The following is a 21,704-nucleotide window of genomic DNA, read 5'->3' as shown; positions in this document are numbered from 1 at the left end:
GCTCATGACACTGGTACTGACTGCCTGTCTCCAGTGATCTGCATCAACTACTCTGTGAACCACCCAGTCGGGAGCTGAGACTGCCTGTTTTTGCTGAAGAATGCAAAGTACAGGAGATGCTGAAACAAAAAAATATAAGGTGATGAAACCCCCTGTCTTTGTCATCCCATATTCTTCCATGGTACAGATACCTAGTTCCAAGGCAGATGCTTCGACACAGACAGTGCCTAGTGTGCCTGTATCCACCACAAGCACCTGTACTTGCACGTGTACATGTCAAGGGAAGAAGAGTTAAGGACAAAGCAATCCAGGCAGCTGCACCAGGAGTGACCAATAACAGTTCAGCGGTAAGCATCCAGAAGGTACAAGAAAAGCAGAGTGCCTCTCATCGCCCCTTTTCCCCCCTCATCCTTGAAGGGACAAGGCTTCAGTGAAAGGCTCACAACATTCAGGTCAAAAGTTGTCCCGAGCACCGTCAGACTGATCTGACTGATGAGGAGAATATCAAGGAATTAGAGGTCTTGTTCCAGGCAGCTCCTCCACTTCCCCTCATTCATCAAGTGCTTCTCCTCCCCAGTGCAAGAATAGGGGTAAATTAAAACCGCACCGATGACATGGCTTCCATACTACAGTGGAACATGAACGGGTTCAGGACTCATGTGGAGGAACTGAAGCTCGTAGCACAGGCATGTCCCTTGTGCTTTTGTTTACAAGAAACGCATTTTAAAGATACAGGTGTCTCTGTGCTACAGGGACATATGCTATGTACTGCAAGGATGATCTATCAGGGGAAAGGGCCAAGTGAGGTGTCGCAGTGTTTGTCACTAATACGCACCACTCCTCTGTTCTCCCATTGGCTACTGACCTGCAACCAGGTGCAGTTCAAATTCAAGTGTGTCGAAGGATCACTGTTAGCTCACTGTATGTACCTCCAGAAGATGCGCTAGACTCTGAGGCTCTCATGGATCTTACCGCACAACTCCCGCGACCATTCCTCCTCCTGGGAGACTTCAATGCCCATCATGTCCTGTGGGTTTTGACCAAATACTTGCTCTCGGGGACAGGTTTTGGAGGGTCTCATGACATCTCACAAGCTGTGCGTCCTCAACACAGGTACCCGCACACATTTCTCTACTGCTGCTGGGTCATTATCAGCCATTGACACCCCCCCCTCCCTCCCTCTCTCTCTCTCTCTCTCTCTCTCTCTCTCTCTCTCCCCCTCCCTCTCTCTCTCTCTCCCTCTCTCTCTCCCTCTCCCCCCCCTCCCTCCCTCCCTCCCCCCTCCTTCCAACCATCCCTCCCTCCCCCCTCCTTCCAACCATCCCTCCCTCCCCCCCCTCCTTCCAACCATCCCTCCCTCCCCCTCTCCCCCTCCCACCCTCGCCGACACTGTTCAGTGGGAGGTCATTGATGACCTTCCTTCCAGTGAACACCTCCCAAACTGCCTTCACCTACTAAATGGCTCACCACCTGACGTTAAGCCCCCAAAATGGATGGTCAGCAGGGCTAACTGGATGAGTTTCAGCCAGCTGGCTGTGTTCAAACACTGCAATAGCATCCAAGGATGGGTGGACCACATCACACAAGTGATCCTTCGTGCTGCTGACTCCTCCATCCCGCAGTCCGCAGCTCATCTTAGGAAATGGCCAGGACCTCAGTGGACAGATGGGTGTCATTTCGCGATCTGGGAAAGGCGTGCGGCTCTTCCAAATTTTAATGCTGAATGACAGCAGATAACCTTAGGACCTTTAGAGTCACGAGGACCAAGGCTCAACACGTCGTTAGGGAGAGTAAGAAAAGATTATGACAAGCTTTCCTGGACTCCATCAACCTTTCCACTTGTATAAAAGTATGGAAAGCCATCTGGAGGGTTACTGGTAAATACTGCCCATTTACCGATAGCAGCAGTGCTGGAACAGGTGCCTCCAAGCAACACCCAGAGACATTTCTCAGATGCTGGTCAAACATTTTGCACAAACTACTGCCAATACAAGCCAGGATCTGGTGTTTCTTCGCTGTTGTGCGACTATAGAGAGGCAAAAATTGGACTTCAGGCCCAACAGTTCTTAGGCCTAAAACTCCCCATTCTCCATGTGGGAGCACGAATTGGCAGTGACTGAGATTCGTGACACTGCCCGTGGTCACGACCAAATCCTGTACTGCATGCTTCGACATTTGCCAGTGGCATCAAAGGGAACCCTCCTCGAATGTTTTAATCTAATATGGCAGACAGGCAACTTCCCCTACTTGTGGAGGAAGGCATTTCTGATCCCTCTCCTCAAACCTGGAAAGGATTGCACATGTCCCAGTAGTTAACGGAGTATCGCTTTAACAAACCTTGTAGGAAAGACCCTGGAGGAAATAGTTAACTATCTTCTGGTCTGGTTGTTAGAGACCAGGCAACTCCTTAGCCACTCTCAGTGTGGATTTCGAAGATTTCGGTTCCCTGTCGACACTCTGCCTCTCCTAGAGGCGGCTATTCAGCAGGCTTTCCTCTGTAAGCATCACTGTATCGGCATCAGGTGGGGCTTTCGTGACCACCTCATCATCTTCATACAGTCTTTTGTGTCTCAGCGGTTTTGTAGGACCCGAGTTGGTAACACACTGTCTGATCTATTTGCGCAGGAGAACAGTGTTCCTCAGGGCTGTGTTTTAAGTGTTACCCTCTTTGCCAGAGTCGTCAACAGTATCACATCTCCGGTAAGAAGTTCTGTTCAATGCTTCATATTTATAGACGATTTTGCTGTTTTCTGTTCTTCCACCAGTGTTGCAGCGGCGGGCCATCAGTTGCATTTCACAGTGCAGCAGTTAGAGGATTGAGCTGTAAACATGGATTTTCAGTTTTCTGTAGATAAGTGTGCATGTGTTCTTTTTAATTGTTCTCGTCGTCTTCTTAATTTGCCTGCCTTGAATATGGGAGACGCCATCCTACAATTTAGGGAGACAGTGCAGTTTCTGGGCTTCATCTCCCAATTGTCATGGTTACCACACCTGCGAGACCTGAAGCCACTGAACATCATCAAGTGCCTTAGCAACAGGTCTTGGAGTGGACAGGGTGCGTGTCCTTCAGTTTTATTGGGCTTTTGTGCATTCGCGACTGGACTATAGTTGCACGGTGTATGGGTCAACGAGGCCATCTTACTTGCAGATCATTGACGCTGTCCATCCATGAGGGGATTTGGTTGGCCACGGGTGCTTATCGGACCAGTCCCATATCTAGTATCTGTGCTGAGGCGGGGGAACTGCCACTTACCGTCTGGCGCCAGCTCCTCATGGTGCGTCACTCGTGTAAGTTCCTTGCAGCTCCAACTTCACCCGCACACCATACTGTTGCTCGTCCACCTCTGTAATGCCTTTTTTCCAACTGTCCACGAGCCACGATGCCATGTGGGTTCCGTGTGCAGTGTTTGCTGGAGTCGCTCAGTGTGGAACCAGTACGACCTCAAATCCAGGGTTTTAACTGCCTGCTGCCCTGGTTACTGGAGAGGCCCAGAGTGATTTTAGATTTGATGCAGTACGAGAGAGAGCACTCCTGCTTCCATTTGTAATGTGATATTCTCTGATATTTTATCTGAGTACCACGACCATGTAACTGTTTTTACAGATGGGTCTAAGCAGGGGGACTCTGTTGGTTGCGCTCTCGTTTTCCCGGGTCATATCGTCAAGGTCAGACTGCCTCCAGAATTTACCATCTTCAATGTAGAATTGTATGCTATCTTGGAGCAGATGAGATGTTCTCCCAGTGTTAGGTTTCTCATCTGCTCAGGTTCTCTGGCCACCCTTTAGTCTCTCGAACATTTGTACCCAGCAGATACAGTAACCCAGAATATCCAGCATGCCCTCCTACAACTACGACGACTGGGGAAGGAGATGTCTTTCTGCTGGGTACCTGGGCACATTGGAACTGCAGGGAATGAAAGGTTGGATCGAGCAACCAAGGAGGCGATTTGCGATCCTCTGGTATTTGGGTGTGCTATCCCCCTGCATGCTATCAGCTCGCTGTTGAGGTACAGAGTCATGTGTCAGTGGGAAGACAAGTGGCTGGCAGTGATTGATACCAAGCTCTGTGTCATCAAGCCCACAACTCGGCCGTGGAGTACTTCTTTCCAGCCACATTGGCGGGGCGAGGCTCTTCTTACTCCTCCTCACATGGGCCACAGCCCTATGACACACGATTCTTGCTCTGGTGAGAGGACCCTCCAATGTGTGGTGCTTGTGGCATGCAGATCACGGTGCAACACATTTTATTGGTTTGGATTTTATATGCTGACAAGCAGATTGTGCCGGATTTGCCAGTGAAATCTGCTTTCTATTTTATGAATGTGGTTAGGATTTTAAAGTTTTGTGAATTGTCCAATGTTGTTAACAAGATTTCTTGGAGATGTTCTTAATGTGTCAAAGGGTGGATGGCTTATCCTAGATTTTTGTAAGTATTTAGCCAGTCCCATTTCCCTGTGCTTTTCTTTTAGTTCTTCGGTGTTTTGTTGTCTCTGTGCTTTAATTTCTTGATTAGCTCTCTTCCCTCGTAATTGGTTCTAGTTCTGTGTGAGTGCATGTGATACGGGAGTGACTGTGTGGTCATTTTGAGTGCATGCATGTATGACACTTTCAGTTCATCTCCACATTCGTTTGTTTTTATAAGTGTAAAAGGACGCTGTTGACCTCACCGTTGGGCACCTGTTATATCCACATACACATACATATTCAGATTTATGCATAACTAATTTGAAGCACAGTGTTGAGTGTTTCTTCGTGTGGCTGAGTGTACAACAGACCATAAAGGTAAATATATGAAATGTATCAATGTGGACTTTTCACAACCCTTTCTGTTTTACAACTTGATGACAATTCACAATGTGAACACAGGTTCAAAACTAGTAACCAACAAATTTGAATTTGACGTGACAAGGAGATTAAAAAAACATAGGATGTAATAATAATAATAATAATAATAATAATAATAGCAGCATAAATGGGTCATTCCATATCAAATCACCCAATAAAAAATAAATTTTACACCCACCTCCTTAGATTTTCATGAAATTTGGCTCAAATGGTTCTAATACCATCCTGACAACACCTGCAATTTTTTTTTGCTGTATCTCTTACAGTTTTTTTTTATAAATTTTTAAAGTTTTTGTTTTCTGAACCTTCGGAAATGGTCAGTTTAATTTGTATTCAAAACTTTAAATTTGCTTATCTTAAAAACTCTTTTAGATAACATCATGAATTTTTGCAGCAAGTTTATTTATTATACATATTTGAAGATAAAAATGATGCTATTAAAATATATTAATATTTTCTATGAAAAAAAATACATATGTATTTTTTTCTTTTTTTTTTTTAACGGATGTTTTGTTTTATAAGAATTGCAATATCTCGAGTCTCAGACCTGATAGAATGCTCAAATTTGTTTTAATTTACTCTTAAACATATAGGCTACCTGATAAAACAAAAATAATGATGGCTTTTTAACATGTTTATTAATTATAGTAGATTACATTAGAATTATGTACAAAGATAGTTTACTTACGACACTTATGTATAACCCAACTGATTGCTTGAAACATTGAATTTTTTGAGTAATTTTGTCTTTTTAACAAACATTAATGCTGATTCAAACTGTTTTTCCACTTCATCCAAGAGCTTTCAGTTCTTTTGATACAGTCTTTTTTGAAGTAATACATTCTCCCAGTGCCGCTTGATTGAGGTGCGTCTACTACACAGACTATGTGCTCCAAAGGCACTATGCAGGAATCTTCTCTTTCAGGCCAATAAAATGATGCAGCGGGTCCTGAAGGATGTAGAAATAGAATTTATGCATCTTCTTCATCATTGAATATTGTTTTTACCAGTCCAAAGTACCAGTTACCATCATAATTTGCAGCCACATAGCAATTTATGGATGGTTCAACACGAACCCAATCAAAAGAAGAATGGAAAGAAAAGACTAAGGAGGGTTTTACACTATCTGTAGTCCTTCTAATTTCAAGGTTGGTTGTTGGAAGTGGTTTGAAGTTATGAAAACTTCTAGTTCCAGGAATGGTTCGGGTTGCTGAAAAACGTTTTTCAGTTTTAACCGTAGCAAATCAGCTTCTTTTTTGTCAATAAAGTGAAAATGAATGTTTTCAATATTTTTTTCACAAAACGTATACACAATGATTGCTGTCATTATTTGTTCTTTGTCTGAAAGCTGTAGACTGGCTTTCCTTAAAATTCTTTTAATAGTTCCTCCTAGGCCATCACAAATTGACTTCCCATGACTTGTTGCAAAAAAAGAGTGTTGGGCCTTCAGATTAAAGTCTCTCAAGTGTTCAGTCAAATTTTTAAAACTTTCTATTTTTGTACTGCCCAGCACAACCATCTGTAAAGTAGTGAACTGAGTCAATGTCAGTATGATGTAATGACAGCCACTTTGTAATTTCTTTTTGTACAGAGTTAACAAAACCAGTGTCATGTTCTTGGTCGTCACTAATAAAACAGTGGTTGGAAACAAAAACATTGTTTTCCTCATTTCTTAGAAAAACTCCAACTGGGTGTAGAGTACAACCACCTCTATTCCAGTGGTAACTTTGGATCTCATTTTGTATAACAAAGGAATAATTTTCACTGAAATCCATCACAATAATTGCTGTTTTGGGTGGTGGGTCTTCTTTCAATCTTTTAAAGGCTGCTGATTGGGATTTTGCTATAAACGAGTGTGGGGTGAGCTTTTCCAATGACCCAACCAATAAAGAAATGTAGTCTTCAACACTGATAGACTGTTTGATCATTTGTGCCCTGTCTGTGTTAACCCACTGACTGATTACAATTTCTTCTTCTAAATCATAATCTTCACGTAGTTTTTCAGTTAAGCACTCTGTTAGTGCAGTATTTGCAGGACAGCTGTTGCAATGATGTAGCATGCAGTTTTGGTTTTCTGTGTTGCACACAAGCATCTTAATTAGGTCTTTATAAGATTCTTCAATTTTCACAGCATCCAGTAATAGTTTAACATTCTGGTGGATACTGCATACACATTCAGTGTGTGTGCCTGCAGCACCAGCAAGGATACACCATTTAGGTCTCAAGAAACAAAATTTTGAAAATCCTACTTCTACCTCGGGATTCTCCCATTTGAAAGAATAATAGAGTTCTCTCAAGTTACACAAAATGAGTCTTTTTTGCATGTACACATTTTTTTGAACACTTACTTTGTCTTTTGTTCCAGGTAGCACTCTGGAACTTTCATCCTTTTCATAAAAATCTGTTAAAAGTCTTACTGTATTTTCAGAAAGAGTTTTACCTTTTTTTGGACCAGGAGTTTCCAAAATACCCTTTTCAGATTTTAGCTTTCTAGCTTGTCGAACCATGTACTCACTTACATTAAATTCTTTCATCACTTTATTTCGAGTCCAAGAATCTGGAGCCAAGGTCAGAGTCTGGATTTTTCTAGACCTCCCAACAGATGAAATCTTCTCTTTCATAAGAGAAATCATTACATCAAAATCATTTGCTTTCTCAACCACACTTTTATCTTCTTCGTCATCATCAGAACTTGGTGCATCATATTTTAATGCTTTTGAAACCGCCTTTTTTGCAGTCTTTTCAATACTGCTAACCTTCCTTTTAAAATAAGACCCTTTACTTTGTTCTGACAAGCCATGAAGCTTTATCGGTGTTAAACCTAAATAATCAAGAGCAATGTTTGTTTGTACGAGGGATTCATTTCTGGATTCCAATGATTCTAATTCAATCATGACTTCATCATCTGCTTCACTTTCATTGACTTCAACTCTTAATTTTTCCTCACAAAAGTTACGGCATGTTGAGCAAAGCTTTTGTCCAGGTTTTATGCTAATATTTTTTGTCAGTAATTGTTTAGAAAGATCCAAGCCTACACTTCTCAACTATTTTTTGATGGGCTTTTTGTGTTTTTTTAGTGGGTCTACACATGTTGTTTGATACTTTTCAAAAACATTTAAAAAGTAGTAGCTGTGGTGTGAACATATATTCTTAAATTCACACAGATTAATTCCAAATCGTAAGTGGATCAAATCTTTTTCTTCCTCACTCAATTCTGATACCGGTTGTAACTTTTTTGAAGGTGTGTAGGTTGTTTGGAAACAGTCAGATTTTTTAAATAACCCTACACTACAGGTTTGAATATCTGACATACTGATTTCACTTTTGGTCTGATTACTGTTCTGGTTACTTTTATAGGATATTGGAAAAGAATCTCTGTAAACTAAGCAACAGTACTTACCGAGAGTTCGAATAAACTTAATAAAATACTATCCAAGCACTATTTAACACTGTAATAATTTTTTACTTCAAAACACAAGAGTAACAATACAAAATCCAAGTGTACATTGTTACTTCAAGAAGACAAAAACTTATTTTCGGTGTCTAAGTCACTTGGCATTTTTTATTTTTAAAATATAATTAATATTATTTTAAAAATTAGATTACTATTAAACAGGTTAAAAAGCCAACATAATTTTTCTTTTATCTAATAGCCGATACAATTAAGAGTTTTTTAAAACAAATTTGAGCTTTCTGTCAGGTCTGAGACTGTAGATATTGCAGTTTTTGTAAAACTAAACATCCACAAATTTTTTTAGTTGTGAGGACACGTTTAAGTTACAATTTCCGACTGCTGAAACAAAGCCAAATCTAAAAATTTATAAAAAAAATTTATAAAAAAAACTATAAGAGATAGAGCAAAAAAATTTTACAAGTGCTTTCAGGATGATAAAAGAAGTAATTGTACCAAGTTTCATCAAAATCTGACATAGTTGGTGTCAAGGCCTGGGTGACTTGACATGGAATGACCCAAATGCCAGTTTGTACAACACAGTAAACAAAAAGTACGAGTCTTAAAAGTTTTGCCTCCAATGCTCTCCAACACATCGTCATCTGTCACATGCAACTCTTCCCCAACTTCTACTACAGTGGAACTACCAGTGCCACACTCATATCCCCTTCCCTTGCTGCCTCTTTTCTGTCTCTCAACCTTTAACTTCCCCACCCACATTCTGTGTTATACACCACTTGAGGAGGAGGTGGGCGGGGGGGGGGGGGCAGGCTGAGAGAGAGAGAGCACTTAACGGGTGTATACAGAACTTTGAGCAGACTTGTATCTTTGCCCTTGGATGTGAAATTCAGAGATGTGGTATGTGTCTTCCATTGATGATCTCTATTTTGAGGAGCTTTTGTATGAGGAATGTGTGTCTGCGGTGAAAATTTCTTTGTTTAACAAGCTACAAATTTCGGTAATAACATTCTTTTCCACTTCACATTTTGACTAATTTGTTTGTAACAGGGCCTATGCGCATTTTTCTGACTACACTACTTCTTTCCCGTTCTTTTTCATCATACTGTATCACAATCAGAATCAGTTGATGTGCTGAACTGCCCATTTGCGGAAAAAATGAAGTCAGTTATCATTACGCTGTGAGTGGAATGTGTGGCAAACATTACAGTACTTCTGTAAATTTTTGTATATGATCTAATAGTGATTCTGAATCTGAAACAAATTTTTGAACAGTATGTGCTAGTAATGGAAATCTTGTAATATTTCGGGTGGAATACAAATTGTGGAATGAGAGGAAAGGTAAATATTCACTACACACACACACACACACACACACACACACACACACACACACACACACCTCTTGTCTTTCTCTCTTGCCCCCTCCTCCCTCCCTCCCTCCCTCCCTCCCTCCCTCCCTCCCTCCCTCCCTCCATTATGTTGATTTAATACCACCAGCATCTTTCTTATATTTAGTTGGACATCTCACTTCTGTGCACATGGGCTGTTTAGGCTAATTGGAACGTAATACTCAATGGTTGAGAAGATAAGATTGTGAACAGAAGAACGTAGGGTTCATGCTGATGTTCCCCACCTTGTACCATATAGTTCATAGTTGAATTGCGTGCTTATTTTTAAATTACCAACATCCTTTATATTCTATTACTGGGTATGAATTGTCAGTATATTGGTTGGACCGTGCTGTAACCAAAATTATTTTAAAACTGAAAAATGAAGTAGTATCTCTGACTGCTTGGAGTACAGTACACAAAATGCTTAAAAATGTATTGCCTTATATGCACAAACATCTCTCAGTAAAGAAATATAAAAGGTCGTGTTCATGGAGCAGTGTGTATCAGATAAAATTTGTTATAGGCTTCATTCACAGTTTTTTTATGGCCCTTTCGCCACATTGCACAACCTGTAGCAGGGGTGAAAGTTTCATTCTGGAATCTGCAGTTAACAATGTTCCCAACTTTTTCTGTATCTTTCAGATGTACATTTGCTCTAGTTGTTTACAAGTGTCTTTCTACCACACACACACACACACACACACACACACACACACACACACACACACACGAGAGAGAGAGAGAGAGAGAGAGAGAGAGAGAGAGAGAGAGAGAGAGAGAGAGAGAGAGAATAAATATTGAACAAAGAACATGTTCTACACTGTGCGAGTTTAATATCAGGAACATTCAGTTAATTACATGGAATCAAGACTTTGCTACATGTTTTTAAAAAGATGAATGTTGCAGTTTTGTTATGTTGTTGTTTTCAGCCTAAAGACTGGTTTGATGTAGCTCTCCTCGCTACTCTATCCTCCGCAAGTCTCTTAATCTGTTAATAACTACTGCAACCTGCTTACTGTACCGAGCACGTCTCTCTCTCTCTCTCTCTCTCTCTCTCTCTCTCTCTCTCTCTGTACACTTTTTACCCCAAACTTCCCTGAGCTACCAAATTAATAATATCTTCATGCCTCAGGATGTGTTTTACTAGCTGATCCCTTCTTCTAATCAAGTTGTGCCATTATTTTTTTTTATGCAATTCAGTTCAGCACTCCATTAGTTATTCAAACTATCCGTCTAATTTTTGGCCTTCATATTTCAAAAGCTTGTATTCTCTTATTGTGTGAAGTTATTGTCCATGTTTCACTTCTGTATAATGTTACATCCCAGACAAATACTTTCAGAAAAGACTTTCTAACTTTTTTTTAGGGGCATTAGGCCATAGTCAAAGTCATACTTTTCTGCCCAATTTTTTGTCTTCCAATGCTGGAAACATCACCAGAGGCGGTAACAATCCAGAAAGGAGTCACAATCTCAAATAAGTTCTGCATGCGAAACAGTTCCAACTCATTGTAGCTGCTGACATCATTGGAAGACGAAACATTAGGCATAGTGGTAGGCCTTGGACAATAGCCTAATGCCCATAAAACAAAAATCACCAAGGGTACTAATACCGAATGGGAATGTCTGCATTGTATGACAATACTTCACTTTATGGTAGACCAGTGACCTGCCTAACTAATTATCTATGGCTGGATGACTTACCTGGCATAGCAATAATAAATTATAGTCCAAAACATCCTCGTGAGTCAAACAGTCTGTTAGTGAAAACTACAGCAAAATCTCTACAGTAGTTCATGAGATTAGCTTTCACATACAGACAGAAAAATGCAGAATGGGGCTTCTAATGTATACTAACTATAGAAATTCTCCTCTTTTAGAAATACTATTTTTCTGTATGTGTCAGCAATTTATACTAGGTCTAGTTCAGCCGTGTAAGTTAGTTTGCTGTCCAAATAGCAAAACTTATAATTGCTTTTGGTGTCTCATTTGATACTCAGATTCCTTCAGAATCATGCAATTTTCATTCAGTTACACTCCATTACTCTTGTTTTATTTTTATTGATGTTCACCTTTCAATATCTTCCCAAGACACTATCCATTCCATTCAACTGCTCTCCCAAGTCCTTTGCTACCTCCGGCAGAATTGCAGTGTCATTGGCAAACCTTGAAACTTTTATTTCTTCTCCCTGAACATTTATTCTATATCCAAATTTCTCCTTGGCTTCCTTTACTATTGCATTTTACAAACTATAAGACACACTTTTTTGTTCGAAAAATTGCCTGCAATATGCAGGTGTGTCTTTCGCTAAAAATTAATACATAAATGTCCAGTGTTTGATTTTAAATTTCCACGGTCTGAAAAATGACCACAGATTCAATGCCGCAGAAAAGTCTCTATCTGCCAACATTGGATTCAGCTGGCAACAGCAGTGTGCCAGTGCTATGAATATGAGTTGCGGGGATTCACAAGCTTGCTAACATTGTCTCCCTCTCACCCTGCCACATCACAAATCCAGAACACTGTCCAGCCTATACTGCGTCATTGCAGTCTACGGTGCCAGTCAACTTCAATTGGAAGTTTGTGTTATTAATAACAGTACAATATTTTTGTTAGCAGCTAGTTTTGTAATGGAAAAAAATAAAAGGTAATCATACGATCATACGATATGGACTATAAATTGAAAGCAATAGTATATGCAGAACAACATGGAAACAGATTAGCTGAGTGGCATTTCGGTCCTCCACCAACAGAAGAAAAAAGAAAAGAAGAAAAACATTTGCGATTGGCAGGCTAGTAAAGAAGAAAATGAAAACAATGAAGTCTAAATATGCAGATAGTGTATTGGATGCAAAATGGCCAAAACTAGAATGTGATGAATTGAAATGCACTCGAGGACACCGTCAAAATGGCATTTGAATTAATACAAAAATTAAACAAATACATGTTCGTAAGCTAGCACTACAGTGGAATTTAACAGACTTAAAGGGTGGAGTTGGTTGGTGCTGCAAGTGTATGAAGCATCATGGACTTAGCTTGTGAACCAAAACCAAAATATCTCAGAAAATTTCACAAGAGTCTGAAGAGAAAGTATTACCTTACCATTGCCTTATCATTCAAGACTGAAAGAAAACCAATGTGGAACTAAGCCAAATAATGAATACATGCGAAATGCCTCTGACATTTTGATGTAACAGAACTGTTGTCAGGAAAAGTGCTGAAACTGCAACTATTAAAACAAGTGGACTTGAAAAAATGCACTATACTGTTGTTCTTTCATGAATGTGCGGATTATATTAAACTTAATCCAATGATCGTTTTCAAACACAAAAATATGCCAAAACTTTCTGAAATACTGTCAAGTGTTGTTGATCACTTACATGACAAGGGTTGAATGGATGAGGCTGGTATGAAATTATGGACGAGTAGCGGAGTGTGAGAAAGAAGGAAAGGTACTTTCGTGAAGAAGTGTTCTCTTCTTGTGCTAGATCAGTTTAGCAGTCATTTCAAAAATTTTGTGGAAGAGAAATTGAGATAGGGAAGTATAGAGCTTGCTTTTATTCTGGGAGGGCTTACTTCACAATTGCAATCTCTTTATGTCTATAAATAAACCATATGTGAAAGAGGAATGGAAAAAATGGATGTTGGGTGAAACTCAACATGAATTTACGCTAAAGGGAGCTTTAAAATGAGCTGCAATCAAACAAGTGTGTCATGGGATAAAATAGTTGTGCTCTAGAGTGAGAGAAAATGTTATTGTTAACTTTTTCAAGGAGTGCAGCATAAGTAAAGCTCTCGATGGCTGTCAAAACCATCTTATATATGAAGAGGACAACAAAGAGGAGGTGGAGGAAGAAGGTTCAGATGAAGATTTTCAGGGATTTTAAAGATAATTCGGTTTTATAAACTGAGAATTTTTTAGTGTTGCTTTGCAATCTGCTAATAAAAATCGTAAAAACGTTATTTTTTATAAAAATTGTGTGGAAATTAAGACGTGTCTTACAGTCGGTAGTGTTTTATAGTCCGAAGAATATGGTACTTGCTCATTGTCATTCTCAACTACTGCGTTTTTCCCATGGCCTTTGACTCTTTATAACCGAAATTCGGTTTCTGTAAAAGTTGTAGATATGTGAATAATGTTTTGCTCTCTTATCACCGTCATAATTTCACAGTTTATTCAGATCAGCATTGTCAAAAGCCTTAACTGAATTTAAATATGTTATAAATGTAGATTGCCTTTCTTCAGTCTGTTTGTGAAGATAAGTCATTTGGTCAGTATCGCCTCTCATGGTTTTGCATTTCTCTGGAATGCAAATTGATCTTCAGCAGGGTCGACTTTTATATCAGATTTTACATTCTCCCGTGAATAATTTGTGTCAGTATTTTGCACCATGACTTATTAATCTGTTAGTTTGGTAATATGCAACTAGTTAGCAGCTGCCTTTTTGTAACTGGAATTATTACATTCTTTTTGAAGTCCGGGGGTATTTCATCTGTCTCACATATCTTGCATACCAGGTATAGTAGTTTTGTCATAGCCAGCTCACCGAAGGATATCAGTAGTTCTGAGGGAGTGTCACCTATTCAAGACCTATTTGGTTTTAAGTATTTGAATGCTCTGTCAAATTCTTACCACATTCTCATTTCTCACTTCTCCTCTTCATCTACCTAGTCTTCCTTGTCTATAATACTGACCTAAGCTGCACTGCATGCAATGTGGAGTGGTGATTATTGTCATTGGATAGTGTGTTGCAGATCTCACCAATTAGTGATGCTAACTGTTATTGCACATTGCACAGCTCATGGTGTTGCTTCCTCTCCTGGAGAAACTGCAACCCTCTGTTTCAGAAGTTCATATGGGAGCCGACTATATCATCCTAGATGTAGATCTTGTCAGTCGTCTTCCATATGACAGTGTTGGAGCATCGTTACATTAGGATCATATTGTCATGTCCTCATCACTATGATGAACAATAAAGGTAGTCACTGACATCGACACCGAGCGAGGTGGCGCAGTGGTTAGATACTGGACTCGCATTCGGGAGGACGACAGTTCAATCCCGTGTCCGGCCATCCTGATTTAGCTTTTCCGTGATTTCCCTAAATCGCTCCAGGCAAATGCCGGGATGGTTCCTTTCAAAGGGCACGGCCGACTTCCTTCCCCGTCCTTCCCTAATCCGATCAGACCGATGACCTCGCTGTCTGGTCTCCTTCCCCAAAACCAACCAACCGACATCGACGCTTTGGGATCGTCAAGTGGGCCCTCAGTTTTCTGGAGTTTTCTGTGATTTATCAAGTGTGGGATCTTTCAAGGTGTAACAAAATCTCGTGATCATTTTATTTCATTCATCTTCAATCCTTTGGTTATCGCGAGTGAATTTTGGATGCTCCTTATACCAGTTATTCATTCACCATTTTCCCTTCCACTTGAAAGTAAGTAGAGCAAGTACCACAGCAGCAGCATTTTGACTTGTCTAAAATTTCAAATGAAGCTAAGTGTTGCACATTTTTATTGAGAAATAGTGTTGCATATTTTTATTGAGTAGTCTAGGGAGAACTTCTACGGTGTTGCACAAAATTACTGTTTAATAGTACTCACCTTGGAGGGCCTGTTAGCAGTCGATATTTTCTGCTCCCATTTTGGATGATTGCCCCCAGACAGAAGTTTTTGTTGTTCCTAATTTGCATTTTTCTTAAGCAATTGACACTGTTAGTCACAACAGCAGTTTTTCCTCCTCCTCCTCCTCCTCCTCTTCCTCTTCCTCTTCCTCTTTAACAGTCCCAGAAGAACTCGTCTCTATAAAGAATAGTGATCACCATGAAAACATTATGGTGCTGAAATTATCTGTTAAATCGTACACATGGGCAAAATTTTGTGAGGTGACTGCCTAAGCTATACCCCAAAGAGCATTGGGAATGAGTGCTTTGAATTATCGTGGGAGTTAAGATAGCAAAATATAGCTGATTTTTGAGTATCTTCTTATATATTGATCAGTGGAAGTTAGCATGCAAGGAAACGTTGTTGATGTATAGTATGTAATTTACTGTGATTAATAGGAAATCAATTAAAATAGCTCATAGTTATCTTAAGCAAATGTAAATCTTTTAGCTTTAGGAAAGATAAATCTGTTATCTTTAGCAAACATTTTTCAGCTTGTGTACCCATAACATTCACACAAAATCATTGCCTTAGGCAACACTGCAGAATATCTTTATTGCCTCAACCAAGATTTTTGTACTCACATTCATTAGTTGTGCCAAATGAAAGCCAGACTGTAAATTTCTAAACTAATGTAGACCTAGAGTTGCCTTACTGATTTGTCTGTTGCCACAACTAAGAATGTATATCTGAGATAAAATCATTAATAACCATTTCAACATAATGAATGGGTGAAAAAGTATTGTACATATTGATAACAAAGCCATCAATATCAGGCACACACAGAAAGTGAAGGAAGGGCTGTCTCTTTGTATTTTCCAACATATGCCTATAGGCCTCATGAGGTGAAGAGCCTATTATTGGCATCACCATACCAATCTCTCATAGGCTGCCTCCAATCTGCACATGACACAATCATCTGCTTCATACTGGGCACAAGCACTATGTGTGCATAGTCCTTGGTAAATTATTATTTATTTTTTATTTTTTTACCGTTTTTCGGATGCATGCTTGTTACATGATGATTTGGTAATGCTTTCTCGCTTGGAAATGGAAGAAATTTATTCTGTAAATTGTCAGTAACATGAAGACATGACACTTATCAAAACACAAGTATCTGCTATTTACTGAATAACTGTAAGGGGCTGTAAAAAAGTGCCCAATGAGAAAAAATGTATTTTTGTCCATTTGCCTGATCTGCGATAATTTTAACTTTAATTCTGGCAGATAAGCCTGCAATGTCATATACACTCCAGAAATTCAATAACCTTCAGTAAAGTTTCAAGTATCAGATTTATATTGGTGGTGAACTTTTGCGATAAAATCTAATCTTTTGTTTCAGGGTTACAGCAGGAAAGGATCTGCTTTAGCATATCTGGGCCGTCTAGCTGAGTCTGTTAAAGCATATGAAGAGGGTCTGAAGAAAGAACCTGACAATGCCCAGTTAAAGAAAGACTTGGAAGATGTAAAAGCTCAACAGTTTGCTGAGAAGGGGATGGCAAACCCATTTAGGATGCCAGATTTATTTATTAAATTGAGAAATGATCCTCGTACTCGAGCGTATTTGGAAGATCCTGATTACGTGAAATTGATAAATGAACTGCAGAATAATCCAAATAGCCTAGGGTGAGACATTGTGCTATATGTGCTATTTACATTTTGCCGAATTCAGATCATAGAAGTAATTGTATTGTTTTTTCCAGGACCCATTTACATGATACCCGAATTTTAACAACACTAAGTGTTTTACTTGGATTAAACATTGATCCTCATGGAGATGAAGAAATGGAAACTGAACCTATACCCCCTAAACCCGAAACACCAAAACACCACTCACAATCGAATACAAAACCGAAAGAAGAGAAGTCAAAAGAAAATCTCTCTGAAAGTCAAATGAAAGTAAGTTTTTTCTGTACATTATGGTTTGCATTGTAAAATATTTTAAAAACTTCAGCTGTGATGTGTGTTTATATTTTTGCCATGTGCTTTGAATGTACTGCTTCAAGAGTAAAATTTATTGTCAGTTGAAAAACTAATAATGTTACATTGACTGGAGCATTATTATGAATTATTTTGTGTCTATTTTTATTTGTGAAATGCTTGTGATTGTGCCTGATGACATCCAACTTTGTTGCAGAACTTCTGATTCTCTGTGCTTCGCTATTTGTTGTCTACTTGTTCCTCATACCTCTCAATCAGAATTTTCTTCAGAAACATAACTAATGCTCATTTTTTCATTCAGAATAATGTCATTTTGGGAGCGGGGCTGTCTTTAGTGGTCGAGTTTGTTAGGCAAACCCACATTTCCTGATATGAAGCCAATCAGTGCCACAGTCCTCTATAATTGTAAGTTCTGAGAATTCTTAAACAGTCATCATTAAGCAAACAGAATGAATGTTGTATGTCAGGGAGAATGGGGTTGGTTGGTTAACTGCTTGCATTTAACAGCTAAATCTCTGCACAGGGAGTGTGGTTAGTTTTAGCAGCAAGCAAGCAACCTGTGGAGCACAAGCTTCAACTGTTTGATTGAGCTTATTTAGGTATGCACCTTTGCTAATATTATTTGTGTTGTTAACTTAAAACACTGGAAGTGGGACAGTTGTATTACCTGTGAGCATCAACATTCAACCAAATAATCTTCAGGTTATAGCCCCTCATGAACAACAGCACTGAAGAATAGCTGATGTACTGTGTCATATGCTTCCTTTGATTAAAACCAAAAGAACAGTCTGTTGATAATGTCCCAACTTTCTGTATGTACAATTATTTACAGTATATGAACCCTTGAGTCAGTAACACGTGAGGAAATATCAAGCTTCAGAAAACAGCGAGTGTCACACCTACTGTCAAAACTGCACTGAAACATGTTTCTCAACTGTACTAAACTGCTCTCGAAATCATACTCATTGATCTAATGGATTATAGCCTCCACAAATTTGACCTCAGTGGGAAGAGAGTTAAAGGTTGAATTATCTTTAGAAATGCTACATAGAACAACTAGACTCTTCTCTTCGACACTAACTTAGAATAACTTTTATTTATCTTGATTGTGTCTTCATAAAATATTACTGGTTTTGATTGTGCCAGCAATCATCTTCAGATGTAGAATAGACAGGAAATGTATTGTTTGTAAAAAGTTCTATCTACTTACAATAACTAACACAATCGAAACCGGTAATATCATTTGATAAATACATAGTCTAGACAAATAAAAGTTATGGTAAGTTAGTGTCAAAGAAAAGAGATGGACTGCATTTGAGCCGGTAGGTTGTGCTGCAAGACACATGTGCAGCTCTGTAGCATATCAGTAAAATGAGTGTCTTATGTGCAACCAGTGCTATCCAATTAGAAACCTAGTTAATAGTTAACTTTGCTTTTTGTGTTGGTGGTGTTTAATCACTTCTGTTTTATTTCAAACCATGTCCATTGCGAAGAGTGGTGCAACCCCAACACATAAGTGTAATGGAGGAAGGAAAGTGTGCAAAGTTGTGTGTTTGTTGATGGGCTACATTGAGAAAGAAAGAAAAATTTGTGACCTTATTTCCTGTTTGTCGGGTTGTTAAAGAGGACTGCAACAGTTCTGAAACTATGCAAAGAATACTGTTTTAACAGTATGGAGAGAACAGTACAATATAGATTGTGATGAGAGTAGCACAGCAAAGCTGCAGACATCAGGCAAAAAGCTGCTGAGTAAGAAGTGAGTGACAGCTTTCGGCGATTTCCAAAAAGACACTGTTCGTCGTCATGTATACACTACTATAAAAGAGAAGGGAACAGCCCACACCATCTAAATTGGTGGCGCCACTTCAAAAAGATCTAAAAGGCAGCGTAGTCGTGTTGTGTGCTGTACGCAGACATAAGATTGAGCTATTCACTATTTAAGGGAAGTAAAATATTAATGGAAATGACAGATGGTGTTGTATTGTGGTGCAGATTTCAGTGTAAGATAGTGGATTTGACATTTGAAAGTGTAGTGTGGCTAGATGAAAGTTGTATTAATACCAGCCATTCATTACGTAGAGGCTGGAGTGCTAGAATGCCCAAGGGGACAGTGACATTATCTGCTGGAAATATCTACACTTCGGGTACATCTGATGGTTTTGTGACAAACCCCCCCTTTTTTTCCAAAAAATGCGTGATCATTGTGGAAAGGGGACATGTAGTTTTTCAGAAGTGGTTTGAGATATCGCTTGTGACATATTTGATAGAGCTGTGAGTGATTGTTATATCTGCGTCATTCTAGTGTTCATAAGAAGGCATAACTTCAGCAACAAAAAAAATTACATTATTCAGTGATTGAATAGATGAAATGTGGATCTCGAAGAAGATTTGAAAAAGACTGCCTTACATGATATTGTGGCACAAAAGAAACAAAAATTTCCAAGAATCATAATTGATGAGATTACTAAAAGGCACAGTCATGAAATTGTTAATCTTCCTCCATATTATTGTCATTTCAGTGGCGTTGAAGGGGTATGGGTGCAAATAAAAAAATTATGTTGCTGCAAACAACAAAAAATTCGTCATCTATCAAGTTCAGAATCTCCTTGTGGAAGCTGTCATCAAGCAACAAGTGAGATCTGTGAACAGCATTTCAAGTGTCATTAGAGAGGCACCCAAAAATGAAGATGTTGTGGAAGAATGTGTTGAAAACTGAATTATATGTCTGGGAGGTACCTTTGATAGTTCGAGCAGTACAGAAAAATGTGAATGGGATTCTGATGGTGGTGTCAGTGGTGTTTTCCCTTTAGTGTGACTGCAACACACTTAGAAATTTAAGAAGGTAGCATCCATTGAGCTATCGTCATATTGTACTTTCTTCAGATTATAACTGTTAACATACTGATAAGTTATTTGTCACTCGTTGTACAACTAATTGATAATGCAAATATTTGACAGTGAAAACAAAAATGCAAATGTTGGATGGTATTGTAAACGTAGTTTTCACTTGTGTGTGAAGTTTAAAAATCAACTTAATGTGCTGTCAGTACATTAGGTGCTACATAGTTCTTTTCAATTTCTCATGTTAATATACTACATGTAACTCCCTGTTTCTGCCGCTAGAGAATGCGAGTAGTAGTGACTGGGTGTGAGGCCTGTAAGTATTTCCTCCTGAGCTTATCAATATCAGTCATTTGTCACATAAATTACAGCCACTTCTTGGTCTATGCAAAGAGGTTTTTTATTTTTGTAGGACTATGTTGTTAATGGGTTTTGCTGTTATTATTATTTTACACCAAGGTTGATCCAAATTACATCCTTGGTCTCTTACAAAGAAAGCTTCCCTTATGTGTTTTTTAGATACTTGTTTTGTAATATTTTTATGAATATCACATTAACATTGGGTATATAGACAAATTAAAACTGGGGAACTCCCTTCGCTATTCAATTGTTTTCTTTGACTGCCTTTAGGATTCACCTGTCAAATTTGTTTACAGCGTACAGTGATTAGTTGCACTGTGAAGACACTAGACAAGAGAAGGTTTTAAATGAGGTAATCACTCTGGTTCCCGTATCACATTTCGTTCTCATCAGTAAACAGTAATCTGGAATGTACAGAACTCTTTTATTTACTTCTAGCACAGCAGAAGAATGAAGCCGTATTCTGTTGTGTATCAGGGCACATGGAAGCAGTGGCAGTCGAACATACGGGCTACCTACTTCATCGTGGCTGCGCAGGCACAGTAACGCCGTTTTCTGGCGCTCTCTGATAACTGTGGAAATGAGTTCCAACAGGTCGCGAGAAAATATTGCAATTGGTCATGTGAAAAGCATTACTTTCAAAGTACATTTCATTTTACACAATATGAGTTACATTAAATGTGTGAACAAGATTTGAATTTCTTAAATTGCAATGTGTTTGATTTTTCATTTAAAGCTTAACACTTTGAGGGCCAGCCACTTAGAAGAATTAAGAGCCCAGAAGACCAGATATTTACATCATTACTTAAAATTTTACCAGCACATTTGTGTGAGGTATCGAAGTGTAACACGCAAAAAAGACAGATATTATGTGTGAAACCTTAGATCTTCTTGTAGCTACACTATGTAATTAATTTTCCTATTTGTGTATTTGTGCTACTTAACAGTGATGTTACTATAGGCTGAGTACATCACTTGTCCTATGCTCTGAATCACTACTTTTACATGCGACACATCTTCCGAGAGACGAGAACTGAATTTTGGAAACCATTTTTTGCTGTCGCATTTACATTTGGAGGTCTGAAGTGGATTTGCTAGCACAGTTAACTACGGCACCTGGAAAACAGCAGATGTAATTTATGATTTAGTCTGCACAATTGCAATTTCTCTTCAGTTAGATGAGGTGAAGACAGCTTCAGTCTAATATTTCTACTTATCCTTCACTGTACAAAAAGCCACTTCATCAATACTCGCTGA

General features: G+C 39.0%; 1 protein-coding gene across 1 annotated transcript in view; it reads left to right on the top strand.

Moving 5' to 3' along the window:
* LOC124619753 (stress-induced-phosphoprotein 1) overlaps window positions 1-21,704 on the top strand; it is a 56,660-nt gene that overhangs the window by 11,240 nt on the left and 23,716 nt on the right. The window contains exons 3-4 of the mRNA XM_047146331.1: window positions 16,648-16,931; window positions 17,009-17,204. Coding sequence (XP_047002287.1) covers window positions 16,648-16,931; window positions 17,009-17,204 — 480 coding nt within the window. The remainder of the gene's footprint in view (window positions 1-16,647; window positions 16,932-17,008; window positions 17,205-21,704) is intronic.

The sequence above is a fragment of the Schistocerca americana genome, chromosome 6 (assembly GCF_021461395.2).
Source record: "Schistocerca americana isolate TAMUIC-IGC-003095 chromosome 6, iqSchAmer2.1, whole genome shotgun sequence".
NCBI lineage: Eukaryota > Metazoa > Arthropoda > Insecta > Orthoptera > Acrididae > Schistocerca > Schistocerca americana.
The sequence above is the reverse complement of the archived record's forward strand: the minus strand, read 5'-3'. Positions and strand labels throughout refer to the sequence as shown.